The sequence below is a fragment of the Aedes albopictus genome, chromosome 3, assembly GCF_035046485.1.
Source record: "Aedes albopictus strain Foshan chromosome 3, AalbF5, whole genome shotgun sequence".
NCBI lineage: Eukaryota > Metazoa > Arthropoda > Insecta > Diptera > Culicidae > Aedes > Aedes albopictus.
Genome location: NC_085138.1, coordinates 422771135 through 422794974, shown reverse-complemented (window position 1 = coordinate 422794974; position 23840 = coordinate 422771135). Strand labels below are relative to the sequence as shown.

At 46.0% G+C, this 23840-nt stretch overlaps 1 protein-coding gene across 2 annotated transcripts in view; it reads right to left on the bottom strand.

Annotated features, from left to right (window-relative positions):
* Positions 1-23840, bottom strand: part of LOC109410650 (uncharacterized) — a 139536-nt gene that overhangs the window by 15099 nt on the left and 100597 nt on the right. For both annotated transcript variants that reach the window (XM_062856379.1, XM_062856380.1), the window contains 2 exons: positions 14755-14870; positions 5624-5973 (listed from right to left, as the gene is read on the bottom strand). In XM_062856379.1, the coding sequence (XP_062712363.1) occupies positions 5624-5783 (160 nt within the window). In that variant the 5' untranslated portion in view covers positions 5784-5973; positions 14755-14870. The remainder of the gene's footprint in view (positions 1-5623; positions 5974-14754; positions 14871-23840) is intronic.

The window sequence follows — 23840 nt, the reverse complement described above, 5'->3', positions numbered from 1 at the left end:
ACATGACACAGTTGCACGTGCGGACATTATGGTGGTTTAAGGTGATTTCAGGGGGCTTTCAAAAGAGTGTTACAGAGGGTCTATCTATCTAGTTTGTTTATTTTATTGGCTCGCTTGTTTTAAATAAAACTCTACAGAGCCGAGAATCTTGCAATACAATTTGTTATTCTAAAAACTATATTGAAAACATCAATAAAGCGTTCTTCTAGGGACCTTCACTCTCGGTCCGGATCCGGAACTGGAACTAGCACCAGAACCTGAAGCCGCGAATTGGGCCCGACGTTGATTAGCTTGGGGGTTGAACATCGCTTCCTGGATGGCCTTGGCCACCTGTTCCAATTCCTTGATGCTTTGTCTTCGTCTTTGCTCCTTTTCGGAATCAGTTCCACAATTGCGCTTCTGCGTTCGTTCCGCATCCGATATTTCCGGCAGATCAATATATTCTCCGTCGTCTTCCTCCAAAACTTCAATCAGGTCATCTTCACAAGTTTGGGTATCCTTAATAACTTCCGGTACACTTTCTTTTCCAGATACAACGTCAGCGTATGAACAGGATTCCTCGTTAACTTGCCTTTTCTTATCCTGCTTGGTCCGAATCTTACGCTGAGGACAGACGTCCTTCCGATGACCAAATCCTAGACACAAAAAGCAAGTGTCCTTCAGACCTTCGTAGAAAACCCTTGCTTTTCTATCGCCAACATCTATTGATGGCGGGATGCTCTTTTCCACGTCCATGTATACTCCTCGGATCCCCGTGTACATGTGGTCAAGACCCAGATCCGAAGGAAACTTCTCTCGAATCACATGTTCTATTCTTCCGAATTCCCCGAGTGCCAACGACAAATTTGCGTCAGGGAGTTCCGGGGGCAGGTCGAATACGCGGACGTACTGCATATTAGCACCTGCAATCGTCATCCTCACTGCTACTGATTTTCCGTTTGCGTAAGCAAACTGCCGCGGCTCCGTGTTTTTCCCAAGCGATTCCATCATAGCCTCGTGGGAGATGAACTTAACATACAGCGAACGGTCTTGGGCTGCTTTATATGCTGTTTCCATTAGCATTAAATCCGTGTCCAGCTGCTTTAGGAAATTAGCTATTTCCACCCATGACGGAGGTGGACTACCCGTCGGAAATCGAAACTGTACGGTATTGATAACCATCTCACTCATTTCGATTTGGTGCTGTTTCTAGCACGGATTGCACCACGGACAAATGAAGCAAGTGTTAACGACCGACAGACAAAGCGCGCTTGAATGTTACAGAGGGTCTTTAGGAGGTGTATGCAGAGTTTCAGGGGAATTCAAATCAAGTTCATGGCGTTTCGAAGCACTTCAAAGAGTTTCAGTATTGGTCCCTGCAGGGGAGGGTGGAGGTATCTGTTCAGGGAGTTTCGAGGGGCCTTAAAAATCCCGAGATTTTTGAGGGACTTCACATGAAACAGGTGAGTTTCATGGAGAAATATGCATGTGTAAACACCTTATCTGTACCAATCAATATTAGGTATTAGTTCATTATTGGAGGTCGTGTTTTACGTATGCGTGTCTTGCCAAAGCACCATGAAAGAAGTGGCAGTGTAGTTATAATAAAGTCGATTATAAAACTGTTTACTGTAATAACTTGATAATAATCGTTCAATTTATTCACGCTACAAACACCCATCCCACATCGACCAGCTGACAAATCGGTCCTGATTTAAACCACCAGCACTAGGTTTGACCTAAACGTATTCTTCCCACGCGTCCAGAACCACCGCATCGTAGCCACACGTTCAACAGTGAGAACTTCCGCTCGTATGCAAAACGCGCGCGCGTGGTATCACGGAAGGCATTCCATCCGGGCTGCTGCTGCTGCGTGGTGCGTCGTCATCGCCGTCGAGTGCTCGAGACCAACGCACATCGCCCATCAGCAGAGAGATCAAGATCGTTCTTTGACACTGGACCGCTTCGCCGCATCCACGCCGCCAGTGCGATTAGTTTGCGTGAGGAGAGCTCTGCCAAGCCAGCACCAACAACGGAGCAGCCGCCCACGAAATCTGCCGCCTGGTTCGCTCGCATTTTAATTCCTGTTGGCCTGTACCTGGTTGGCAAACCTCCGCAGATTTTTCGTACTGTGGGGACTGGAGTTCCTACACCTTTCTCAAGGCTCTGGCATGACGTCGTCGCACCGTAGTCGTCATCGCTTACAACAGAGTCCCACTGCGCGAGTGGTGCCGCCGCGCCGTGTGAGTTAGATTCTTTTCCCCCATTTGATGACACGTGCTATTTGTTGGTTGGCGACTGTTCGGGATTGGATGCTGCTGGCTTGGCGGCAGTGGACGAGGAAGTTTTATTGCCGACTGGCGGGAATTCTTCCTCTACCAGAGGTCTAATGGTTGTGATAGGTGAATTTGCATCTTCTTTCGGATGTGTGGGCCTGACACAGTTCCACGCATTTTATCTCCCATCGCACTGGTTGCTCGCTGGACGACGACGGCGACGGCGATGCTAGGTGTCTATGTCTGGGTATGTGACGTAAGGCGGGTTTTAATTGTCAAGTGTGTCACGAATGTCCCAGTCAAATTGGGTTCTGTGGCATTTCCGGAGTCTGGGTGAGTCATAAGTACTCGATCAGATAAAGATGCCTGAATAACAATAACAGCGATAAATTTAGAAGTAAGAAAAGTTAAAATAAATATAAAAATCCAATAAAAAAAATTATGTTGAATATTTAGCGAATAGCAAATCAAGTTATGTTTGCAATAATAAATAAAAAAAAAAACAAGTAGGTTAAAAAAGACTAGACTAGACTTCGCCCCCCTAAAATTCTGCTCTAATCTTTGCCACTTTATGCATAAAAATGGAATTTGTATGGAGGGGGCGAAGACTAGAGCAGTGGCGAAGTCTAGTGCTTTTACCCTATTGTAATCCGTCGTCAAAGTGATCACTTTAAACAACTTTTGCAGATATGTATAAATGCAAAACTAACTAGTTGACTCTATCCCACTGTGGACATTACATTAAAAAACTAAAAAAGATGTTAACGCTCTTTACCTCATTCCTGGACAAGTTTTTTTTAGGCATGATTTTTTTTTACTACACCATCAGTGGAAGTTGTAATTTATGATGGAATTTTTAGTAAATTTCATAGTATGTAGTATTTCAAGCAAAATCTAAGAAAAGCAAAAAACCCTCAGAAACCTCTCTGCATAACCCCGCAGCCTCCTGAAACTCTCTGAACCACCCCTTCCCCTCCAAGGGCCACCACTGAAACTCATCTCAATACTTCGAAACGCAATGAAATTGCTTTGAAACCTCCTGAAACTCTCCTGACATTTCCTGAAGACCCTCTGAAACACCCATTTGAATGCCCCCTGAAACCATCTTAAATCATCAAAATGTCCATACATAAAACTGCGTCACGTGGTCCAAGTTCCCTTGGACATGACGCATAATATTTTATTACGCATCCAAACTTTTGGACATTATTTCACATAAATATTCGCAACTGTGACCGGGACCATAATGGTCTCGGACGTTATGGTCCGGCCTCCTATGGCATCAGCGACCAGGGGGTGTTTGTAGAGGAGAGTAAAGGAGGTTGCAGGAGCGTTTTGGGATATCACAAGAGGTTTCAGCGGGGTACCAGGAGGTTTGAGTGGCGTTTCAAGGGAGTCCCACGGGGTTTCAAAGGGTAAAAAAAGGTCTCAGGGCGTCAAGGGGTTCCAGAAAAACTTAGGAGTACTTCAGGGGGTTTCACGGGTTCCGGGGCCTTTTCCGAGAGTCCGAAAGGGTTCAACGGGGTCTCAGAGGTGTTTCAGGGAGCCTCGGAAACATTTCATAGGGTTCAAAAGGTTTTCTGAGGGTTTCAGGGTCGTTTCAAGGCCTTAGGAGCGTTTCAGAAGGTCTAATGAATTTCAGAAGATTTCAGGGGCTCTCTATAGCACTCTGGGGTTCATCACGGGCGTTTATGGATTCTCAGAGGCTTTTCAGGGTGTTCCATTGGGTCTTAGAGGCGTTAGAGGAGGTCCTGGGGGTTTGAGTTAGTACCTGGATGTTTCAGGGGGTTTCAGAGGGTACAAAGAAGTCTCAGAGGCATTTAAAGGAATTTTTACTCCGTCACAAAAACCCATGAATCCCCTTGAAACGCACTTGAAATGCCTTAATCATTTAGAGCCGCAGGAGTCATATATGACCCCAGCGAAAAAATCCAGCGAAGCCAAACGCGTTCGAGCCGCGCTGCCCTCAAACGCGTTTCAGCAGCAGCACCGAAGTCCGAAACAGTCCAGCTCCAAAACATTTACAGTTTTCACGCTCCTGAAACCTCCATCTCAAACGCATTGAAACGCCCTTGAAATCTTCATAATCAATTTAAAATGCCTCTGAATTCAGAAAAGGTTTTACGGGAGTGTCAGGGGCTTCTTGGAGGTCTCATACGCGTTTAATATTGTCTTATAAGGTCCATAAAAGTCTAAAGGGCGTTTCAGGAGATCTCAGGAGGTTTTAAAGGGCATCAGGTTGTATCAGAAGGTCTCGGGCCCGCTTCAGAGAATTTCCAGGGAGTGTCAGGGACGCTCCATAACTTCTTAGGAGCTTTTCAAGTGGTTTCGCGGTGGTTCCAGAGGGGTTTCAGGAGGGCCCAAAGGGTTCCATGGTGTCTCAGCCGCGTTTCATAATTTCCCGGGGTTTCAAGAGGTTCCAGTGGTATCAGGAGGTCTGAGGGGTAATCCAGGGGACCTCTGGGGAGTTTTAGGGGATCCCAGGGAGTGTCAGAGGGTTCCTGGATGTTTCAGGAGTGTTTTAGAGGCCCTCAGGGGGTACCATGAAGTGTCAGGGGCGTTCCAGGGAGTTCTAGGGCGTTTTATTCTTTTGAAACGCTCCCAGTAGTCCCTTCGAAATACCTTTGAACACTCTTAAAATCCAAGATCAATTTCCGATTCTCAAATATTTGTTTTACGGTCTACCCCCGTTGATTTGAACGACACCTCATGCTAACCAACGGGTTTTTTTTTAATTTGTACTTCTAGTAACCCTGTGGGCATGCTGATGGTAACCCTCTTGACTGTTTTGTTTTGATTTTGTGTTCCGTTTCACCCCGTTCCATAAGCAGAATGACGTTTGAGCCATATTTAGTTTGAACGATGTGCAGATTAACGGGGGACAAGTTAAAAAGTGTTCAGATTAGATGCCGTCAAACTAACGGGGCTAGACGGTAGTTATTGAAATTTAAGAAATTATAATTGTAAAATATTTTGTCAGAAACTTTAGTCTAGTTATTCTAAACACCGTGCCCTGCGGTCGCCTAAGTCCAGCGTTAACTAAGTACTCGGATCCATTAGTTGTAAGCTGTTCCGGGAGTGAGTTACGAATAACAATGTTAGAACATTCGCCATTAGTGTGGGGTGGGGGTGAGAGAGCAAACGAACTTTCGTGAAGAAACTCCGTGCGTTATTGCTCATTTCAGTGTAAATCTAATTATTAGACGGACATTAATCGGTTAGCAGCGTGCAGCGTGTCAAAACAAGTGATTATGGACCGAACGGACATTATTTTTTCGAACAAGCAACAAGCACAACGGACAAAATGGCGGTGAACATTGATCGGTAGGAAGTGTAAATAAATTTAGGAACATATTTTTTGAACAAACCAATTCTTTTGACATGCACGTCCCGATTGAAGGACACCGTACGCGGAGGCGGTGGTGGCCCTTGCGCGTCGTCGCCCGTGACGACGGTGGGGGTGATTTTCGACTTTGGGTCGATCGAAACTGGGGGAATCGGTGCGATCGGGTAGGCAACATCCGTCATTCTGAACCCAGAATGGCAGCAAAGCACCTGCTTCTACTCATAGCGACAAATTTTGCGCGGGAAACGGCGGTGGACTCATATTTGGCTAAAGGTTTTATAGGCCTACGACTACGGGTAAGGCTTGAGAAACTAATTCGTAACTGTACAAAATAATCTAAACTACGATAGTCAATAGCCAATATAGCGGGATCTGAAAAGTGAGGAAATGATAGCGAATAAAACTAGATAATAGTGCTTTTGTTGAATTCTAACTATACTTTTGTTAAGCTAAAAGATGTAGTTTTATCAAGATGAACTAACCGGTCCATCAGAACGCATTTCATTAAATCCTTCCATCCAATTCAATAATGTCAAATAATAAAAACTGATTTTTAGCGTCCCCACAGCCACAGCTGTAAAGACGTGGCTACAAAACTTGACCATGCTAAGGGTGAAAGGTTCTATTCCCGGTCGGTCCAGGAAGTATTTATAAAGGAACTTTCCTAGACTTCCGTGGGTATAGAGTATCTGCGTGCCTGCCACACGATATGCTGATTACTGTGAGAGATGAGAAGCAGGCAGAAGAAGAATAAAAACTCACTTCATTACTGGCACTGTCTTTGAAAAACTGTTTAGAAAATATTTTTAAATTCCTCGAGAATATTTTTTTTCAAAAATTTCTTTCGATTGCTAAAAAACTCATTAAGAAATAGATTTTGCATTTTTTTACGCAATCACTTTTTTAGTTCCTACCGAAATAAATTCCTTCAGTAACCACAAAAGAATTTGAGTTCAAGAAACATCAGAATTCAAAAACTTCCGAAGCAATGCTCAAAGAGTATTGCGGATGAATTACCAAAGGATTTAAAAAAAAAATACCGAAAGAATTCATGAAACAAATATTTGTGTGAATTTTATTTGAATTATATAAAAAAAGAATCCTCCAGAAATTCTTTCCTGAATTCATCCAGAAATTCCTCCGGGAATTCTGTAATAAAACTCTCTAATAAAATCTTTTGGGAATACCTTTAGTAAGTCATTTGGGAAATGCTCAAGACATTCTTCTGGGAGTTTATCTAGAAATTTCTCCAACAATTCCTCAAGAAATTCCTCTAGGAATTACTCCAGAAATTCCTCTGAGGATTTCTCCAGAAATTCCTGTGGGAATTCCTCCAAAGCTCCTTTGGAGATTCTTCCAGAAATTCGTCAGTGAATTCCTTTAGGCATTATTGCATAAATTTCTTCGAGAATTCATACAAAAAAATATTCCAGAAATTTCTCTAGAATTTTTTCAAGAAATCCCTCGAGAAACTCCTCCGGGAACACCTACAGAAAGTACTCTGGTAATTCTTCTAGAAATTCCTTAGAGAATTCATCCAGAAAATCCATCGAAAATTCATCAAGAACTTTCTCCGGAATTTCTTCCAAAATTTCCTCCGAGAATTCCTTAAGCAACTCCTCCACGAGATCCTCCAGAAATTTCTCCTAAAATTCTCCAGAAATTTATCGAGGAATTCCTCAGTTGATTGCGCCAGAAACTCCTAGGGGTTTTTTTTTTTCCAGAAAGTCCTCTGAATTGCTCTAGAAATTTCCCTTAAAATTCATTCAGAAATTCCTCCGCGAAATCCTCCAGAAATTCCTGCGCGAGTTCTTCAAGAAATTCCTCCGAAATTTTCCTAAAGAAATCCCCAGAGAATCCTCAAGGAATTCCCTAAGGGATTTCTCAAGAACTTTCCTTAGGCGTTCCAAAAGGAATTTCCCCAGGGATTCCTCAAGAGATTTGCTTAGAGATTACTTAACAAATCACCTCAAGGATTCCAATAGAAACATCCCCAGATAATCGTCAGAAAAAATCGTCACGGATAACTCACGAAATTTCCTCATCAAATCGAGCAATTTTTTCTCAAGGGACTACTCAAGGGGTTCTCAGGGATTATTCAATAAATTAACTCGGAGAACCCACTTTGATTTTTGTCAAATAATCTTCAAGAAACTTTCTCAATGATTACTCAAGATACTCCTCTCAGGGGTTCCTAAAGAAATTTGCTCAAGATATTTGCTCAAGGATTCCTCAAGAAATACTCCCAAATGCTCCTGAAGGAAATCCCTCATGGATAACTCCTCATGGATAAATTTCCTCAGGGACTACTCAAAATATTCTTCTCATAAAATACTCAAGACTTAGGGGATTACTCAAGGATTTAACACAGTGAATCCCCTATGAATTTTCTCAGGGAATTTTCAAAATTTTTCTCAAAGATAACTCAAGGAATGCCCTCATAATATTTAGGAAGTTTCCTTAGGGATCATTGAAGATATTTCCTCAGGTTTTAATTTCCAAAGAGAATCCTCAAGAACTTTGCTAACAAACTACTCCAAGAATGACCAGTACAAATGTTTAAATTTCCTCAAGGATTCCTCAAAATAATTCCTTAGGAATTACTCAAGAAATTTCCCCAGCGAAGGCTCAAGCAATCTCTTAAAAGATTGCGCAAGAAATTTGCTCAGGGATTCTTAAACGAATTTCTCCAGAGAATCCTAAAACATTATTTTAGATGATCCTCAAGAAATTTCCTTGACGAATGCTCAGGGATAACTAAAGAATTCTTCGAGGAATCCCCGGAGGAATCCTTGGAGGAACCTCCGGAAATAATTCCAGGAGAAATCCTGGAAGGAATTCGTGAATGCTTGGAGGAATCCCCGGAGTAATGCCTGGAGGACTCCCCGGAGGAATTGCTGGAGGAATCTCCGGAGAAATACCTGGAGGAATCCCCGAAGCAAATCCAGGATGTAGAAATCCCCGGAAGAATGCCTGAAGGAATCCCCGGAAGAATTCGTGAAGGAGTCCCCGGAGGGATTGCTGGAGGAATCCTCGGAGGAATCCTCGGAGGATTTTCTGGAGGAATCCCTGGAGGAATCCCCGCAGCAATTCCAGGATGTAGGAATCCCCGGAAGAATGCCTGAAAGAATCCCCGGAGGAATTTCTGGAGGAATTCCTGGAGGAATTCCTGGAGGAATTCCTGGAGGAATTCCTGGAGGAATTCCTGGAGTAATCCCCGGAGGGATTCCTGTTAGAATCCCCGGAGGAATTCCTGGAAGAATCCCCGGAGGAATTCCATGAGGAATCGCCGGAGGAATTCCTGGAGGAATCCCCGGAGGAGTTCCTGGAGGAATCCCCGGAGGAGTTCCTGGAGTAATCTCCGGAGGAATTCCTGGAGGAATCCCCGGAGGAATTCCTGGAGGAATCCCCGGAGGAATTCCTGGAGGAATCCCCGGAGGAATTCCTGGAGGAATCCCCGGAGGAATTCCTGGAGGAATCCCCGGAGGAATTCCTGGAGGAATCCCCGGAGGAATTCCTGGAGGAATCCCCGGAGGAATTCCTGGAGGAATCCCCGGAGGAATTCCTGGAGGAATCCCCGGAGGAATTCCTGGAGGAATCCCCGGAGGAATTCCTGGAGGAATCCCCGGAGGAATTCCTGGAGGAATCCCCGGAGGAATTCCTGGAGGAATCCCCGGAGGAATTCCTGGAGGAATCCCCGGAGGAATTCCTGGAGGAATCCCCGGAGGAATTCCTGGAGGAATCCCCGGAGGAATTCCTGGAGGAATCCCCGGAGGAATTCCTGGAGGAATCCCCGGAGGAATTCCTGGAGGAATCCCCGGAGGAATTCCTGGAGGAATCCCCGGAGGAATTCCTGGAGGAATCCCCGGAGGAATTCCTGGAGGAATCCCCGGAGGAATTCCTGGAGGAATCCCCGGAGGAATTCCTGGAGGAATCCCCGGAGGAATTCCTGGAGGAATCCCCGGAGGAATTCCTGGAGGAATCCCCGGAGGAATTCCTGGAGGAATTCCCGCAGGAATTCCTGGAGGAATTCCCGCAGGAATTCCTGGAGGAATTCCTGGAGGAATTCCTGGAGGAATTCCTGGAGGAATTCCTGGAGGAATTCCCGGAGGAATTCCCGGAGGAATTCCTGGAGGAATTCCCGGAGGAATTCCTGGAGGCATTCCCGGAGGAATTCCTGGAGGAATCCCCGGAGGAATTCCTGGAGGAATCCCCGGAGGAATTCCTGGAGGAATCCCCGGAGGAATTCCTGGAGGATTCCCCGGAGGAATTCCTGGAGGAATCCCCGGAGGAATTCCTGGAGGAATCCCCGGAGGAATTCCTGGAGGAATCCCCGGAGGAATTCCTGGAGGAATCCCCGGAGGAATTCCTGGAGGAATCCCCGGAGGAATTCCTGGAGGAATCCCCGGAGGAATTCCTGGAGGAATCCCCGGAGGAATTCCTGGAGGAATCCCCGGAGGAATTCCTGGAGGAATCCCCGTAGGAATTCCTGGAGAAACCCCTGGAGGAATTCCTGGAGGAATCCCCGGAGGAATTCCTGGAGGAATCCCCGGAGGAATTCCTGGAGGAATCCCCGGAGGAATTCCTGGAGGAATCCCCGGAGGAATTCCTGGAGGAATCCCCGGAGGAATTCCTGGAGGAATCCCCGGAGGAATTCCTGGAGGAATCCCCGGAGGAATTCCTGGAGGAATCCCCGGAGGAATTCCTGGAGGAATCCCCGGAGAAATTCCTGGAGGAATCCCCGGAGGAATTCCTGGAGGAATCCCCGGAGGAATTCCTGGAGGAATCCCCGGAGGAATTCCTGGAGGAATCCCCGGAGGAATTCCTGGAGGAATCCCCGGAGGAATTCCTGGAGGAATCCCCGGAGGAATTCCTGGAGGAATCCCCGGAGGAATTCCTGGAGGAATCCCCGGAGGAATTCCTGGAGGAATCCCCGGAGGAATTCCTGGAGGAATCCCCGGAGGAATTCCTGGAGGAATCCCCGGAGGAATTCCTGGAGGAATCCCCGGAGGAATTCCTGGAGGAATCCCCGGAGGAATTCCTGGAGGAATCCCCGGAGGAATTCCTGGAGGAATCCCCGGAGGAATTCCTGGAGGAATCCCCGGAGGAATTCCTGGAGGAATCCCCGGAGGAATTCCTGGAGGAATCCCCGGAGGAATTCCTGGAGGAATCCCCGGAGGAATTCCTGGAGGAATCCCCGGAGGAATTCCTGGAGGAATCCCCGGAGGAACTCCTGGAGGAATCCCCGGAGGAATTCCTGGAGGAATCCCCGGAGGAATTCCTGGAGGAATCCCCGGAGGAATTCCTGGAGGAATTCCTGGAGGAATTCCTGGAGGAATTCCTGGAGGAATCCCCGAAGGAATTCCTGGAGGAATTCCTGGAGGAATTCCTGGAGGAATCCCCGGAGGAATTCCTGGAGGAATTCCTGGAGGAATTCCTGGAGGAATCCCCGAAGGAATTCCTGGAGGAATTCCCGGAGAAATACCTGGAGGAATTCCCGGAGAAATTCCTGGAGGAATTCCCGGAGAAATTCCTGGAGGAATCTCCGGAGAAATTCCTGGAGGAGGAATTCCTGGAGGAATCTTCGGAGGAATTCCTGGAGGAATCTCCGGAGGAATTGCTGGAGGAATCTCCGGAGGGATTCCTGGAGGAATCTCCGGAGGGATTCCTGGAGGAATCTCCGGAGGGATTCCTGGAGGAATCTCCGGAGGGATTCCTGGAGGAATCTCCGGAGGGATTCCTGGAGGAATCTCCGGAGGGATTCCTGGAGGAATCTCCGGAGGGATTCCTGGAGGAATCTCCGGAGGGATTCCTGGAGGAATCTCCGGAGGGATTCCTGGAGGAATCTCCGGAGGGATTCCTGGAGGAATCTCCGGAGGGATTCCTGGAGGAATCTCCGGAGGGATTCCTGGAGGAATCTCCGGAGGGATTCCTGGAGGAATCTCCGGAGGGATTCCTGGAGGAATCTCCGGAGGGATTCCTGGAGGAATCTCCGGAGGGATTCCTGGAGGAATCTCCGGAGGGATTCCTGGAGGAATCTCTGGAGGGATTCCCGCAGGAATCTCCGGAGGGATTCCCGCAGGAATCTCCGGAGGGATTCCCGCAGGAATCTCCGGAGGGATTCCCGCAGGAATCTCCGGAGGGATTCCCGCAGGAATCTCCGGAGGGATTCCCGCAGGAATCTCCGGAGGGATTCCCGCAGGAATCTCCGGAGGGATTCCCGCAGGAATCTCCGGAGGGATTCCCGCAGGAATCTCCGGAGGGATTCCCGCAGGAATCTCCGGAGGGATTCCCGCAGGAATCTCCGGAGGGATTCCCGCAGGAATCTCCGGAGGGATTCCCGCAGGAATCTCCGGAGGGATTCCCGCAGGAATCTCCGGAGGGATTCCCGCAGGAATCTCCGGAGGGATTCCTGGAGGAATCTCCGGAGGGATTCCTGGAGGAATCTCCGGAGGGATTCCTGGAGGAATCTCCGGAGGGATTCCTGGAGGAATCTCCGGAGGGATTCCTGGAGGAATCTCCGGAGGGATTCCTGGAGGAATCTCCGGAGGGATTCCTGGAGGAATCTCCGGAGGGATTCCTGGAGGAATCTCCGGAGGGATTCCTGGAGGAATCTCCGGAGGGATTCCTGGAGGAATCTCCGGAGGGATTCCTGGAGGAATCTCCGGAGGGATTCCTGGAGGAATCTCCGGAGGGATTCCTGGAGGAATCTCCGGAGGGATTCCTGGAGGAATCTCCGGAGGGATTCCTGGAGGAATCTCCGGAGGGATTCCTGGAGGAATCTCCGGAGGGATTCCTGGAGGAATCTCCGGAGGGATTCCTGGAGGAATCTCCGGAGGGATTCCTGGAGGAATCTCCGGAGGGATTCCTGGAGGAATCTCCGGAGGGATTCCTGGAGGAATCTCCGGAGGGATTCCTGGAGGAATCTCCGGAAGGATTCCTGGAGGAATCTCCGGAGGGATTCCCGCAGGAATCTCCGGAAGGATTCCTGGAGGAATCTCCGGAGGGATTCCCGCAGGAATCTCCGGAGGGATTCCCGTAGGAATCTCCGGAGGGATTCCCGCAGGAATCTCCGGAGGGATTCCCGCAGGAATCTCCGGAGGGATTCCCGCAGGAATCTCCGGAGGGATTCCCGCAGGAATCTCCGGAAGGATTCCTGGAGGAATCTCCGGAGGGATTCCCGCAGGAATCTCCGGAGGGATTCCCGTAGGAATCTCCGGAGGGATTCCCGCAGGAATCTCCGGAGGGATTCCCGCAGGAATCTCCGGAGGGATTCCCGCAGGAATCTCCGGAGGGATTCCCGCAGGAATCTCCGGAGGGATTCCCGCAGGAATCTCCGGAGGGATTCCCGCAGGAATCTCCGGAGGGATTCCCGCAGGAATCTCCGGAGGGATTCCCGCAGGAATCTCCGGAGGGATTCCCGCAGGAATCTCCGGAGGGATTCCCGCAGGAATCTCCGGAGGGATTCCCGCAGGAATCTCCGGAGGGATTCCCGCAGGAATCTCCGGAGGGATTCCCGCAGGAATCTCCGGAGGGATTCCCGCAGGAATCTCCGGAGGGATTCCCGCAGGAATCTCCGGAGGGATTCCCGCAGGAATCTCCGGAGGGATTCCCGCAGGAATCTCCGGAGGGATTCCCGCAGGAATCTCCGGAGGAATTCCTGGAGGAATTCCTGGAGGAATTCCTGGAGGAATCTCCAGAGGAATTCCTGGAGGAATCCTCGGAGGAATTCCTGGAGAAATCTCCGGAGAAATTCCTGGAAGAATTTCCGGAGGAATTCCTGGAAGAATCTCCGGAGGAATCCTCAAAATAATCTGAACTACGATAGTCAATAGCCAATGTAGCGGGGTTCACAGGAATTCCTGGAGGAAACTCCAGAGGAATTCCTGGAGGAATCTCCGGTGGAATTCCTGGAAGAATCTTCGGAGGAATTGCTGGAGGAATTCCTGAAGGAATCTCCGGAGGAATTTTTGGAGGAATCTCCGGAGAAATTCCTGGAGGAATCTTCGGAGGAATTCTTGGAGGAATCTCCAGAGGTATCTGCGAAGGAATCTCCGGAGGAATCTGCGGAGGAATCTACCGAGGAATTCCTAGATGAATCTCCGGAGAAATTCCTAGAGAAAACCCCGAAGGAATCCCCTAAGGAATTCCTAAGGGATTCCCAAAGGAAGTCCGGGAGAAATCCCTAGAAAAATTCCTGGGCAACTCCGCGAATTTGCTGTAGAAATCGCCCGAAGGCATTCCAAGGGAATCCTCAAATATAATTCAGAGTAATTTCTGACATACCGGAGAAAATGCAGAAAAAAAAATCTAAAGAAATCTGCGACGGAATTCCTAGAGGAAACCCGGAAGAATTTCTTGAAGATTCCCAGATTCCCTGAACTTATTTCTGGAGGATTTCTCGAAGGAACTTTTTTTTATTTTTATTAACGTGCATTTTAACTTAAATGCTAATTCTACACTCAACCTCGAAGGAACTTTTAGAGAAAGAATTCGTTACGTACGCGAAGAAATCCCAGAAAAAAAATTATAGCATTTCTAGGAGGCACCCCAGATGGAGTTCCCGTAGGTCTTTCTGCAAAAGAAATATGACGGTAGTCATAGAGAAAAAATGCAGGAATTTTGGAAAGGAATCCTGAAAAAAAACCAAAAAAAATAGGGAAGGAACCCTTGGAGAAATCCCTGGAAATATCCTGAAGAAATCCTCGATGAAATTGAATCCTCGATGAAGAAGAAACTTAGAAAAAAATTGAGGATATTTATTGAAAGTTTGAATAAAGGTGTTAAAACTTTGTTAAAACATTTATCCATGGCATGCTATGTTAATTCAAAACCATAATTTACAAGAAGTTAATTAAAATTCAAAAAAAATGATGCGTGCAAAATGGATATTTTGTTATATTATAACAATTGAAATCCAAAATAAAGTTTTAGAAGAATATAAAATGACAAGAATTGCCAATGAACTTGGTAAATTACAGAAATAATGTCTTGTTCTGTCATTGCTCTGCGCAAAATCAGGTACCAATAACAAATTACAAACACAATAATGAAACAGCCTAAGGTGCAAATGGATGGCAAGGATAATTAGAAATGCGATCTGTGAAGTAATTGTGCCTACATTTAAAACCTAATTGATCGTTAACTACTCACCTCTGGAAAGGGAAACTTGCTTCGCTCCTAATCACTAGCTTCAATCAGACTTTTATGTTCCAGGTACTCAGTATAGTTGGTGGCGGCGGTCGTTTATGGTAGCAGGATGGGCCAATCTGCAAAAAAAGAGAACAAAATTTGAATTGAGTCATCATCGATCGGATTTTATGCGTTTCCGATTATTGTCTGTAAATGATTGATTGGGGGATGACTGCCTGAGATGACAGAAGATGGTTCCAATCTTGATCTGCTAAACGAGATGCTGTGTGCCGTAAGCAGTTCGCATTTCGCAAAAGGTAATCAGACGAAAAACGTCGTCGTCGTCGCCATTCCACCACCCAACCAAAGGAAAGCGAAAACAGACTCTCGTGACTACCGACCGTCGTCGCAACGTCTTCGGGACCGGCGGTCATTTCGGTCGATTGACCCCGGACCTGCCCCGGAGGATGCGCGTCGTCGTCGTCGTCGTGTCGTCTGCAGCCAATTTGCAGATTCATCATCGACGTCGCCATAACAGCAGCAGCGAGTGCTTACCATCCTCGTTGATGTTATTCATCAGTAGTGTTGTACCAACAACGGCCGGCGCGGTAGTACGGCATGACCATATCTGTATTTTTCGAGGTCATCCAACGAGGCACGAACGAGTGGTGTGGTCATCTTCGAAGAAGCTGGTCTCTGATGAGGGGTCGGTGTGCGGTTGGGGACGTTATCGACAGTCCTAAAGTCTACTTATGGCATGGTAGGGATGCTGTAGAGAGGAACATCGATTATCCATCCGGAGTCCATTGTAATGAGCAACAGAGTTTGGCAAACTACATTTCATGAGTCATGTCTCTTAGAGTAGTTTCCAATAATCTGCAGATTCTTATGATGGCATTCGTGTAGAAATAACTACAACATGTTGTGCTGTGAAGCCACGTAGTTGGATCTAGGATCCATAATTGAGGTTTCCCACTCAATTGAGAACCACTGCCCGCTACTTAAGGGACCGATTCCGGTCCAGCGAGTAACCGAACGGAACTAAAACAGTAACGCATGTGGCTCCGTCGAATCAAAAACAACAAGACAAAGCTCAGTAAATGGTTGGTCGGTTGTTATTGGTCATTAACTGCGCCACCAACCTAACCTCCCCTATCCTGACGCCCAAAGATATCCTCAACGCGTACCTAGACGAGTAGAGTCAGAAAAATAGCGAACGAGAGGAGGTTGACGACTCATACGCAAGAGGAAGTGGTATCTCAAGTACACCTCGCCAAATTTGTCTGCCCGCTGCGGTTTACTGAGCTGGACGGACTAGGGACTGTCTACTGCGCAGAGTGCAAAGTTCTCTTCCCGTCGTCGTCGGGCAACAATGGCTTGGCTTACTACTGCCATAGTCGTCTTCCAAGTGGGTAATTTAACCGCATCTTCAGATTCAATCAAGCAATCTTCGTGTACAAATCTGGACGACAGACGGGATGCACTTAACACAATGCAATGACTGAGTCGTTGTGGTCAATTACAGTTTTGACAATTGGGAAGCACTTGGCCGTAAATACCGTAAATGGCCGTAAAAGGCAGGATATTCGCAGGATAAACCCGAGTAAGAGTGGATTACGAACAAAGAACAAATGAAAAAAAAAGATTTTGATGAGTTGTTTAAGATCGTTCAAAAATTTCATGAAAAAAAGTCTTTAAGTCTGCATGCATATTTTTTGGCGTATTCCTTGGCTTTGCAGTCCGATTGCTTACGTTTGCTTACTTCGGCGTCTCGATATGAGTAAGAGAACATTAGGTGGTTTTGATCTCACAATCGGACAGAAAAGCCAAGAAATGATCTAAAGAATACACCAATTACAGTCGTAATTAATCATGAATACGTGCACGCATATGCATATCAGATAACTGCAGCATATTTCTTCTTTCTGCGATCTGCATACTTGAGAAGGTCCAAAAAATAAGAATAAGCTTAAATGACCGTACAAATTATTCGTAAGTAATTGAAAGTTGAGTCTGTGGGGTTATCTTAGATTCAAATGACAGGAAAAGGAAAAACTCAAACTTTAAGATGATTAAGAAGTAAAGAAATCGTCCATTCAATTTTATGGGAGTTTCAGAAGGGTTTTGAAAGAGTTTCCGAGGGTTTCAGATTCAGATTGCTAGAGAGGATTATAGGGGGCTTTCAAAAGGGCTTCAGAAGAATTTCAAGACATTTCAAGGCATTTAAGGTGGTTTCAGAGATATTAAGGAATGTTTCCGGAGGTTGTAGGATGCTACCGAAGTTCAAACATCCCTGACATCTCCTGAAACAACTTGAAACCCTCTGAACCCCCTGAAACATCCAAGAACATCCTTGAAAACCCATGAAACCCACTAGAACGCCCCTGAAATTCCTTGAAATTTGCTGGAACGCCCCTGAAACCCCTCAGAATACCCCTGTAGCTCCCTGCAATGCTCATGAATCCCCCCTAGAACGCCCCTGAAACTCACGGGAACTTCCCCAAACGCCCCCAAAACCCCATGATACCATTTGGAAAGCTCCTGAAATGCTTTGAAATACCCCAGAAATCCCTGGAAAGCTTCTGAATCCACCTAGAACGTACCTTAAATCCCCTAGACCACCCTTGAAATTTTTTGAAACTTCCTAGAACGTCGATAAACCCCCTGGAAAAGCCCTGAAACCTATCCGAACCCCTTTGAATCCCCCTTGAATCCATTAAACGTCCGAAACCCACTATAAAGATCTTGAACCCCCCTGAAGTGGACCTGAAACACCTATAAACTCCCTGAAACATCCCCGAAACCCCAATAAAACCTCCTAGAATACCCCGGAAAATGCCCCTGGAACTCTATTATGCCTTCTGGAAGGCCCCTGAAACCCTTTGAATTGCCCCAGCAATCCCCAGCAACACATAAAAAGCTTCCAAATCTGCCTAGAACGTCCCTTGAAACCCTGAAATTTTCTAGCCCCGCCCCTGAAATTCCTTTGAAACTCTTTAGAACGTTCCTGAAATCCCCCAACGACCTTGAAACCCCCTGGACCATCACTGAAACCTCCTTAAACACTTCCGAAACATCCCCGGAACGACCCAGAAATCCACTCAAACCCTCTGAATTCCCCCAGAGCGCTTCAGAAACCCTCTAAAACAGCCTGTTCATCTATACCGGCGAAGAATAAAACTTTAAGTCTATAGACTCTAAAGAGTGCAAAAAGTTTTTTTTTTGGTGAATCCAGTGATACCAAGTGGCACCAGTAGTTATAGTATCCACCCAATCCGTTCTGTGACCCCGAAATCCGCCGGAAGCCACGATGCTGCCCTAACATCTTGGTAAATGTTGCAACCTCTTGGAACACCTGAAACACCCCGATAGCCCCTATGAAGCCCCTTGAAAACCACTGGAACGTTTCGGACACCTCCTGAAACCCCTGGGATCCCCTGGAACACCCCAGAAACGCTCCATGAGACCCCGCACGCTATGTCTGAACCAGCAGATTATAAAAATTGAATGTAAATCGGTTTTTTGTTCCGCAGAACATCAGTATTCAACCTATATTTTCATTTGCAGAAGGTTTAAAAATATTCTATCGGTGAAAATTTTTCCATACATTTTGTATGGGAGAGAAATTGGCCAAAAACGGGTATTTCATGCAAATTTGTATGAAAAACAGCTAAAAAGATGAAAAAATCAAAATTTCCCCGAAGAAATATTTTTAAAGTTTCTGCATATGATAATATAGCATGAATTCTTATATTCTGTGGAAAGAAACCCGATGTACATTCATTTTTTATAATCTTCTAGTTCAGACATAGCGTGCCCCGTGGAGCACCTTTGAATGCCCTTTAAACTCAAAAAACACCATGGAACATTGATGAAACTCCCTGGAACGTCTATAAAAAAATCGAAAAATTCAGTCATGCCAACGCACATTGGGCAAAATCAAGCCCAAAGGTGGAAAAAATTAATAACTTTCTTAATACAAGACACTATGTAACCATCAATGGCTTATTCGAAAGCAAATTTTCTCAAGAATTGGTTGGTGTATGATTCATGTACGGGCAACTACTCTGAAGCGAGTTATACAGCCCATTTTACCCCAGTTCCCCCTACAATTTGTGAATTTCTGACATTTTAAGGCACTTGTTATGATTTTAATGATTTTTTTTCGCTGGGATACCATCGCCCTAATCCCATTGAGTAACGTTACATACAAAAAGTTATTAAAATGTTGGAATTTTAGGGTGTTGTGGGGTCAATTAGGAAATGGTATATTTTCAAGGTTAAAATTCATTTTTTATTTTTATTTATGATTTTTTACGAGACAATAACTGAATAAATGATCGAATACACATGGTTTATTCCTAAAGAAACCATTTTTGGCGAGTTTGATTTCAAATTATTGATAATATTTGAGTTTTCCCGCATACAAATATGAGTAGTTCCTATCCTTATACCACCGATTCCAAACATTTCCAAACGATGAGCCATTGCTTATATACTCCAAAAATATCCTAAATGTTGTTTGCGCATAGCCCCATAGACGGAAGGTGACGGCAGCATATAGTTTTAGAGCTTAGTTTACCAAAATTCCCCTATAAACTTATTTTTTTATTGTCTCTAAATTAAAACAACTTTAACTTAAAACTTCTATGCATGATATGAGTTAATATTGATGAAGAGCTAACCAGTAATATCTCTGCATCCTATGAAATTTGGAAATTTAGGGTACAATGAGGTTAAATGAAAAAAAAAACATTCAAAAAGCATGAATGACAATATAAGTTGATAAATAGCTTGTTTGGCAGATAATTTCTATACGAATGATTCTTGTACTTACTACATCGCTTCAGCGGAGTGTGAAGCCTGTTTCAGCACAATTCCCCTTAAAGTATAATTAAGTTGTTCCATTGCAGTTAATATAATATGTCATTCATATTATAACATTCTGATTCCAATGAGTATACATGAAAGATGTTATAAATATGACGTTCGGGGGATGGGGCAAAATATGCTGCTGATTATTTCTAGGAATTTTGGTATTGAAGATTAAGATATTTATAATCAATACGTGAGATAATATTTATAAACCATGTCGCACACTTCCATTATTCACCATTCCAAGCATTTCATGATGAAGAGCTGTAGCGTGAATCTTAGAACATCCAAACTGCTGCTTGCCGATAGACTTTATGGGGGTTGTAGTAACACATTGTAGTAACAAGTCTCCAAAATGCATTCATTATATTTTTGTAAACGAAATAGCAACTTAAATATCAAATAGGTATCTATTTTGTTTTGCTATACGCCAAAAAATTGTCAGTCTTATTCCACTTAGTCAAGCACACTACCCGTCATAAGTATATACTCAAAAAAAAGTATTGCAACAATATTGTATCACATTTACTCATCTTGATATGTATCTCCAATACCTTACAAAGATGCTGTCTTCATCAATGGGATTTAGAAGCCCAAAAGCAACAACTTTTCTGAAAGTTGCATTTTTGTAGGTGTTCTGGTTTTAGAGATATCGAGGTGAGTTAGGGTGATCCAGGGCTGCAAAACGGTGAGTCGATAAGGAGAGCGTCCAATATAGCTCTGGTCCTCACAAGTTCCTACCTCATGCTTCCACGGGTCAAGCGATGACAAAGACCGCCAGCTAAGAGTTGTGTGCTTAGCTGGTAGTGCAGTTTGGGCACTGTTGTCCTTCTGACTTCAGCTAGATTGAGGAGGTACGATTCGAGCGTTTGTTCACCAAGGAGGTGCGGCTCAAACAGCGTTTGTTCTGGCATCCAGCGGCTGAGTAAGAAACGCTGCACCACTAGGGTGGGGCTAATTTCAAAAAATCTCTCCGATATATGATTTCTCAAGTGGAAAGTGATCTACTAGTCGAAATAAGTCAGCTGTACAAAAATGAGCGATTTCGGTTGATATTTAGGGGTGGCGCAAAGGGTTCAAGTGAAATTTTTGTTAGAACAAACTTTCAAAAATCATTTCAAATTTAATTTTCAAACTTATTTTTTCTAGACTAAATCGGTGATTCTAGAACCCAATTGGACCAATTGTGCTCAAAATTGCGATATCTCCACTGGTTTCCGAGATATTTGAGAAAAATGTCATATTTTGGTACCAAACCCAAAAAAATTCTGAAAAACGACATTTTTTTCTCAAATATCTCAGAAACCAGTAGAGATATCGCAATTTTGAGCACAAATTTGGCCCAATTGGGTTCTAGAATCACCGATTTAGTCTAGAAAAAAATAAGTTTGAAAATTAAATTTGAAATGATTTTTGAAAGTTTGTTCTAGCAAAAATTTCACTTGAGCCCTTTGCGCCACCTCTAAATATCAACCGAAATAGCTAATTTTTATACAGCTGACTTATTTCGACTAGTAGATCATTTTCCACTTGGGACATCATATATCGGAGAGATTTTTTGAAATTAGCCCCACCCTACTGCACCACGCCCAGCTAGATCCAAGGTGGTAGCCCCATCAGCGTGGTCGTCGGTTGGGACGTTAAACAGAACTGGCACGATGGCCCTCCGGCGAGACAGGAGTGTTGGCGTAGGCCCAATAAGACACCCGTAAAAATCCCCATTGCGAATAACATAGGAGAAAATACGACTCGATACAATCGGCAAAGACCCACGCGACGAAATAAGGACTACGATTGGAAACTTGGAACATGGAATTGCAAGTCACTAGGTTTCGCAGGATGTGACAGGATAATCTACGACGAACTACATCCCCGCAACTTTGACATCGTGGCGTTGCAGGAACTTTGTTGGACTGGACAGAAAGTGTGGAAAAGCGGGCATCGAGCGGCTACCTTCTACCAAAGCTGTGGCACCACCAATGAACTGGGAACAGGGTTTATAGTGTTGGGCAAGATGCGACAACGTGTGATCGGGTGGCAGCCGATCAACGCAAAGATGTGCATGTTGAGAGTTAAGGGCCGTTTCTTCAACTACAGTGTCATCAACGCCCACTGCCCACACGAAGGGAGACCCGATGACGAGAAAGAAGCGTTCTACGCGCAGTTAGAGCAAACATACGATGCTCGCCGCGTGACGTGAAAATCGTTGTCGGCGACATGAACGCGCAGGTAGGAAGGGAGGAAATGTACAGACCGGTAATCGGGCGAAACAGCCTGCACGCCGTATCGAATGATAACGGCCAGCGATGCGTAAACTTTGCAGCCTCCCGTGGTATGGTAGTCCGAAGCACCTTCTTCCCCCGCAAAGATATCCACAAAGCCACCTGGAGATCACCCGACCATCAAACAGAAAACCAAATCGACCACGTTCTAATCGACGGTAAATTCTTCTCAGATATAACCAACGTCCGCACATACCGCAGTGCGAATATAGATTCGGATCACTACTTAGTCGCTGTATGCATGCGCTCAAAACTTTCGACAGTTATCACCACGCGTCGAAGTCGAACGCCGCGACTCAACATCGAGCAGCTGCGTAACGTAGAAGTGGCTCAAGACTACGCGCAGCAGTTAGCAGTGGCCCTACCAACGGAAGAGCAGCTTGGCTGGAGGGACATCCGATCCGCCATAGGTAGTACCTCGGCTACAGCACTAGGCTTCGCGAATCCGAATCACAGAAACGACTGGTACGACGGCGAATGTGAACAGTTGAAAAACGAGAAGAATGCAGCATGGGCGAGAATGCTGCAACACCGTACGAGAGCGAATGAGGCACGTTACAAACAGGCGCGGAACAGGCAGAACTCAGTCTTCCGGATGAAGCAGCGCCAGCAGGAAGAACGAGATCGCGAAGCGATGGAAGAGCTGTTCCGCGCTAAGGACACACGAAAGTTCTACGAGAAGCTGAACCGCTCGCGCAGAGGCTTTGTGCCACAAGCCGACATGTGCCGAGATAATCACGGGAATATTCTCACGAGCGAGCGTGAGGTAGTCGAGAGGTGGCGGCAGTATTACGATGAGCACCTCAATGGCGACGTTGCAAGTACCGAAGGTGGCGTGGTAACAGATCTAGGAGTATGTGCACAGGACGAAAGACTTCCGGCCCCTGACCTTCAAGAGATTGAGGAGGAGGTTGGCCGGTTGAAAACAACAAAGCCGCTGGAGCAGATCAACTACCAAGCGAGCTTCTAAAATATGGTGGAGAAGCACTGGTGAGAACACTACACTGGGTCATTACCAAGATTTGGGAGAATGAAGTATTACCGGAGGAATGGATGGAAGGTATCGCGTGTCCCATCGACAAGAAGGGCGACAAGTTGGATTGCGGGAACTACCGCGCGATCACACTACTGAGCGCTGCCTACAAGATACTCTCTCAAATTTTATGCCGCCGTCTATCACCGATTGCAAGAGAGTTCGTGGAGCAATATCAGGCTGGATTTATGGGTGAACGCGCTACAACGGACCAGATGTTCGCCATCCGCCAGGTGTTGCAGAAATGCCGCGAATACAACGTGCCCACACATCACTTGTTCATCGATTTCAAATCGGCGTATGATACAATCGATCGAGAAAAGCTATGGCAGATTATGCACGAATACGGATTCCCGGATAAACTGATACGATTGATCAAGGTGACGATGGATCGAGTGATGTGCGTAGTTCGAGTATCAGGGACACTCTCGAGTTCCTTCGAATCTCGCAGAGGGTTACGGCAAGGTGATGGTCTTTCGTGCTTGCTGTTCAACATTGCTTTGGAGGGTGTAATAAGAAGAGCGGGGATAAACACGAGTGGGACGATTTTCACGAAGTCCGTTCAGCTGCTTGGTTTCGCCGATGATATTGATATTATTGCTCGTAAATTTGAGACGATGGCGGAAACGTACATACGACTAAAGAGTAAAGCCAGGCGAATCGGATTAGTCATTAATGTGTCGAAGACAAAGTACATCCAGGGAGGAATCACCGCGCCCGCCACCCCGAATTCATATCGACGGTGATGAAATCGAGGCGGTTGAAGAATTCGTGTACTTGGGCTCACTGGTGACCGACGACAACGACACCAGCAGAGAAATTCAGAGGCGCATTGTGGCAGGAAATCGTGCCTACTTTGGACTCCGCAGAACTCTACGATCGAATAAAGTTCGCCGTAACACGAAGTTAACCATCTA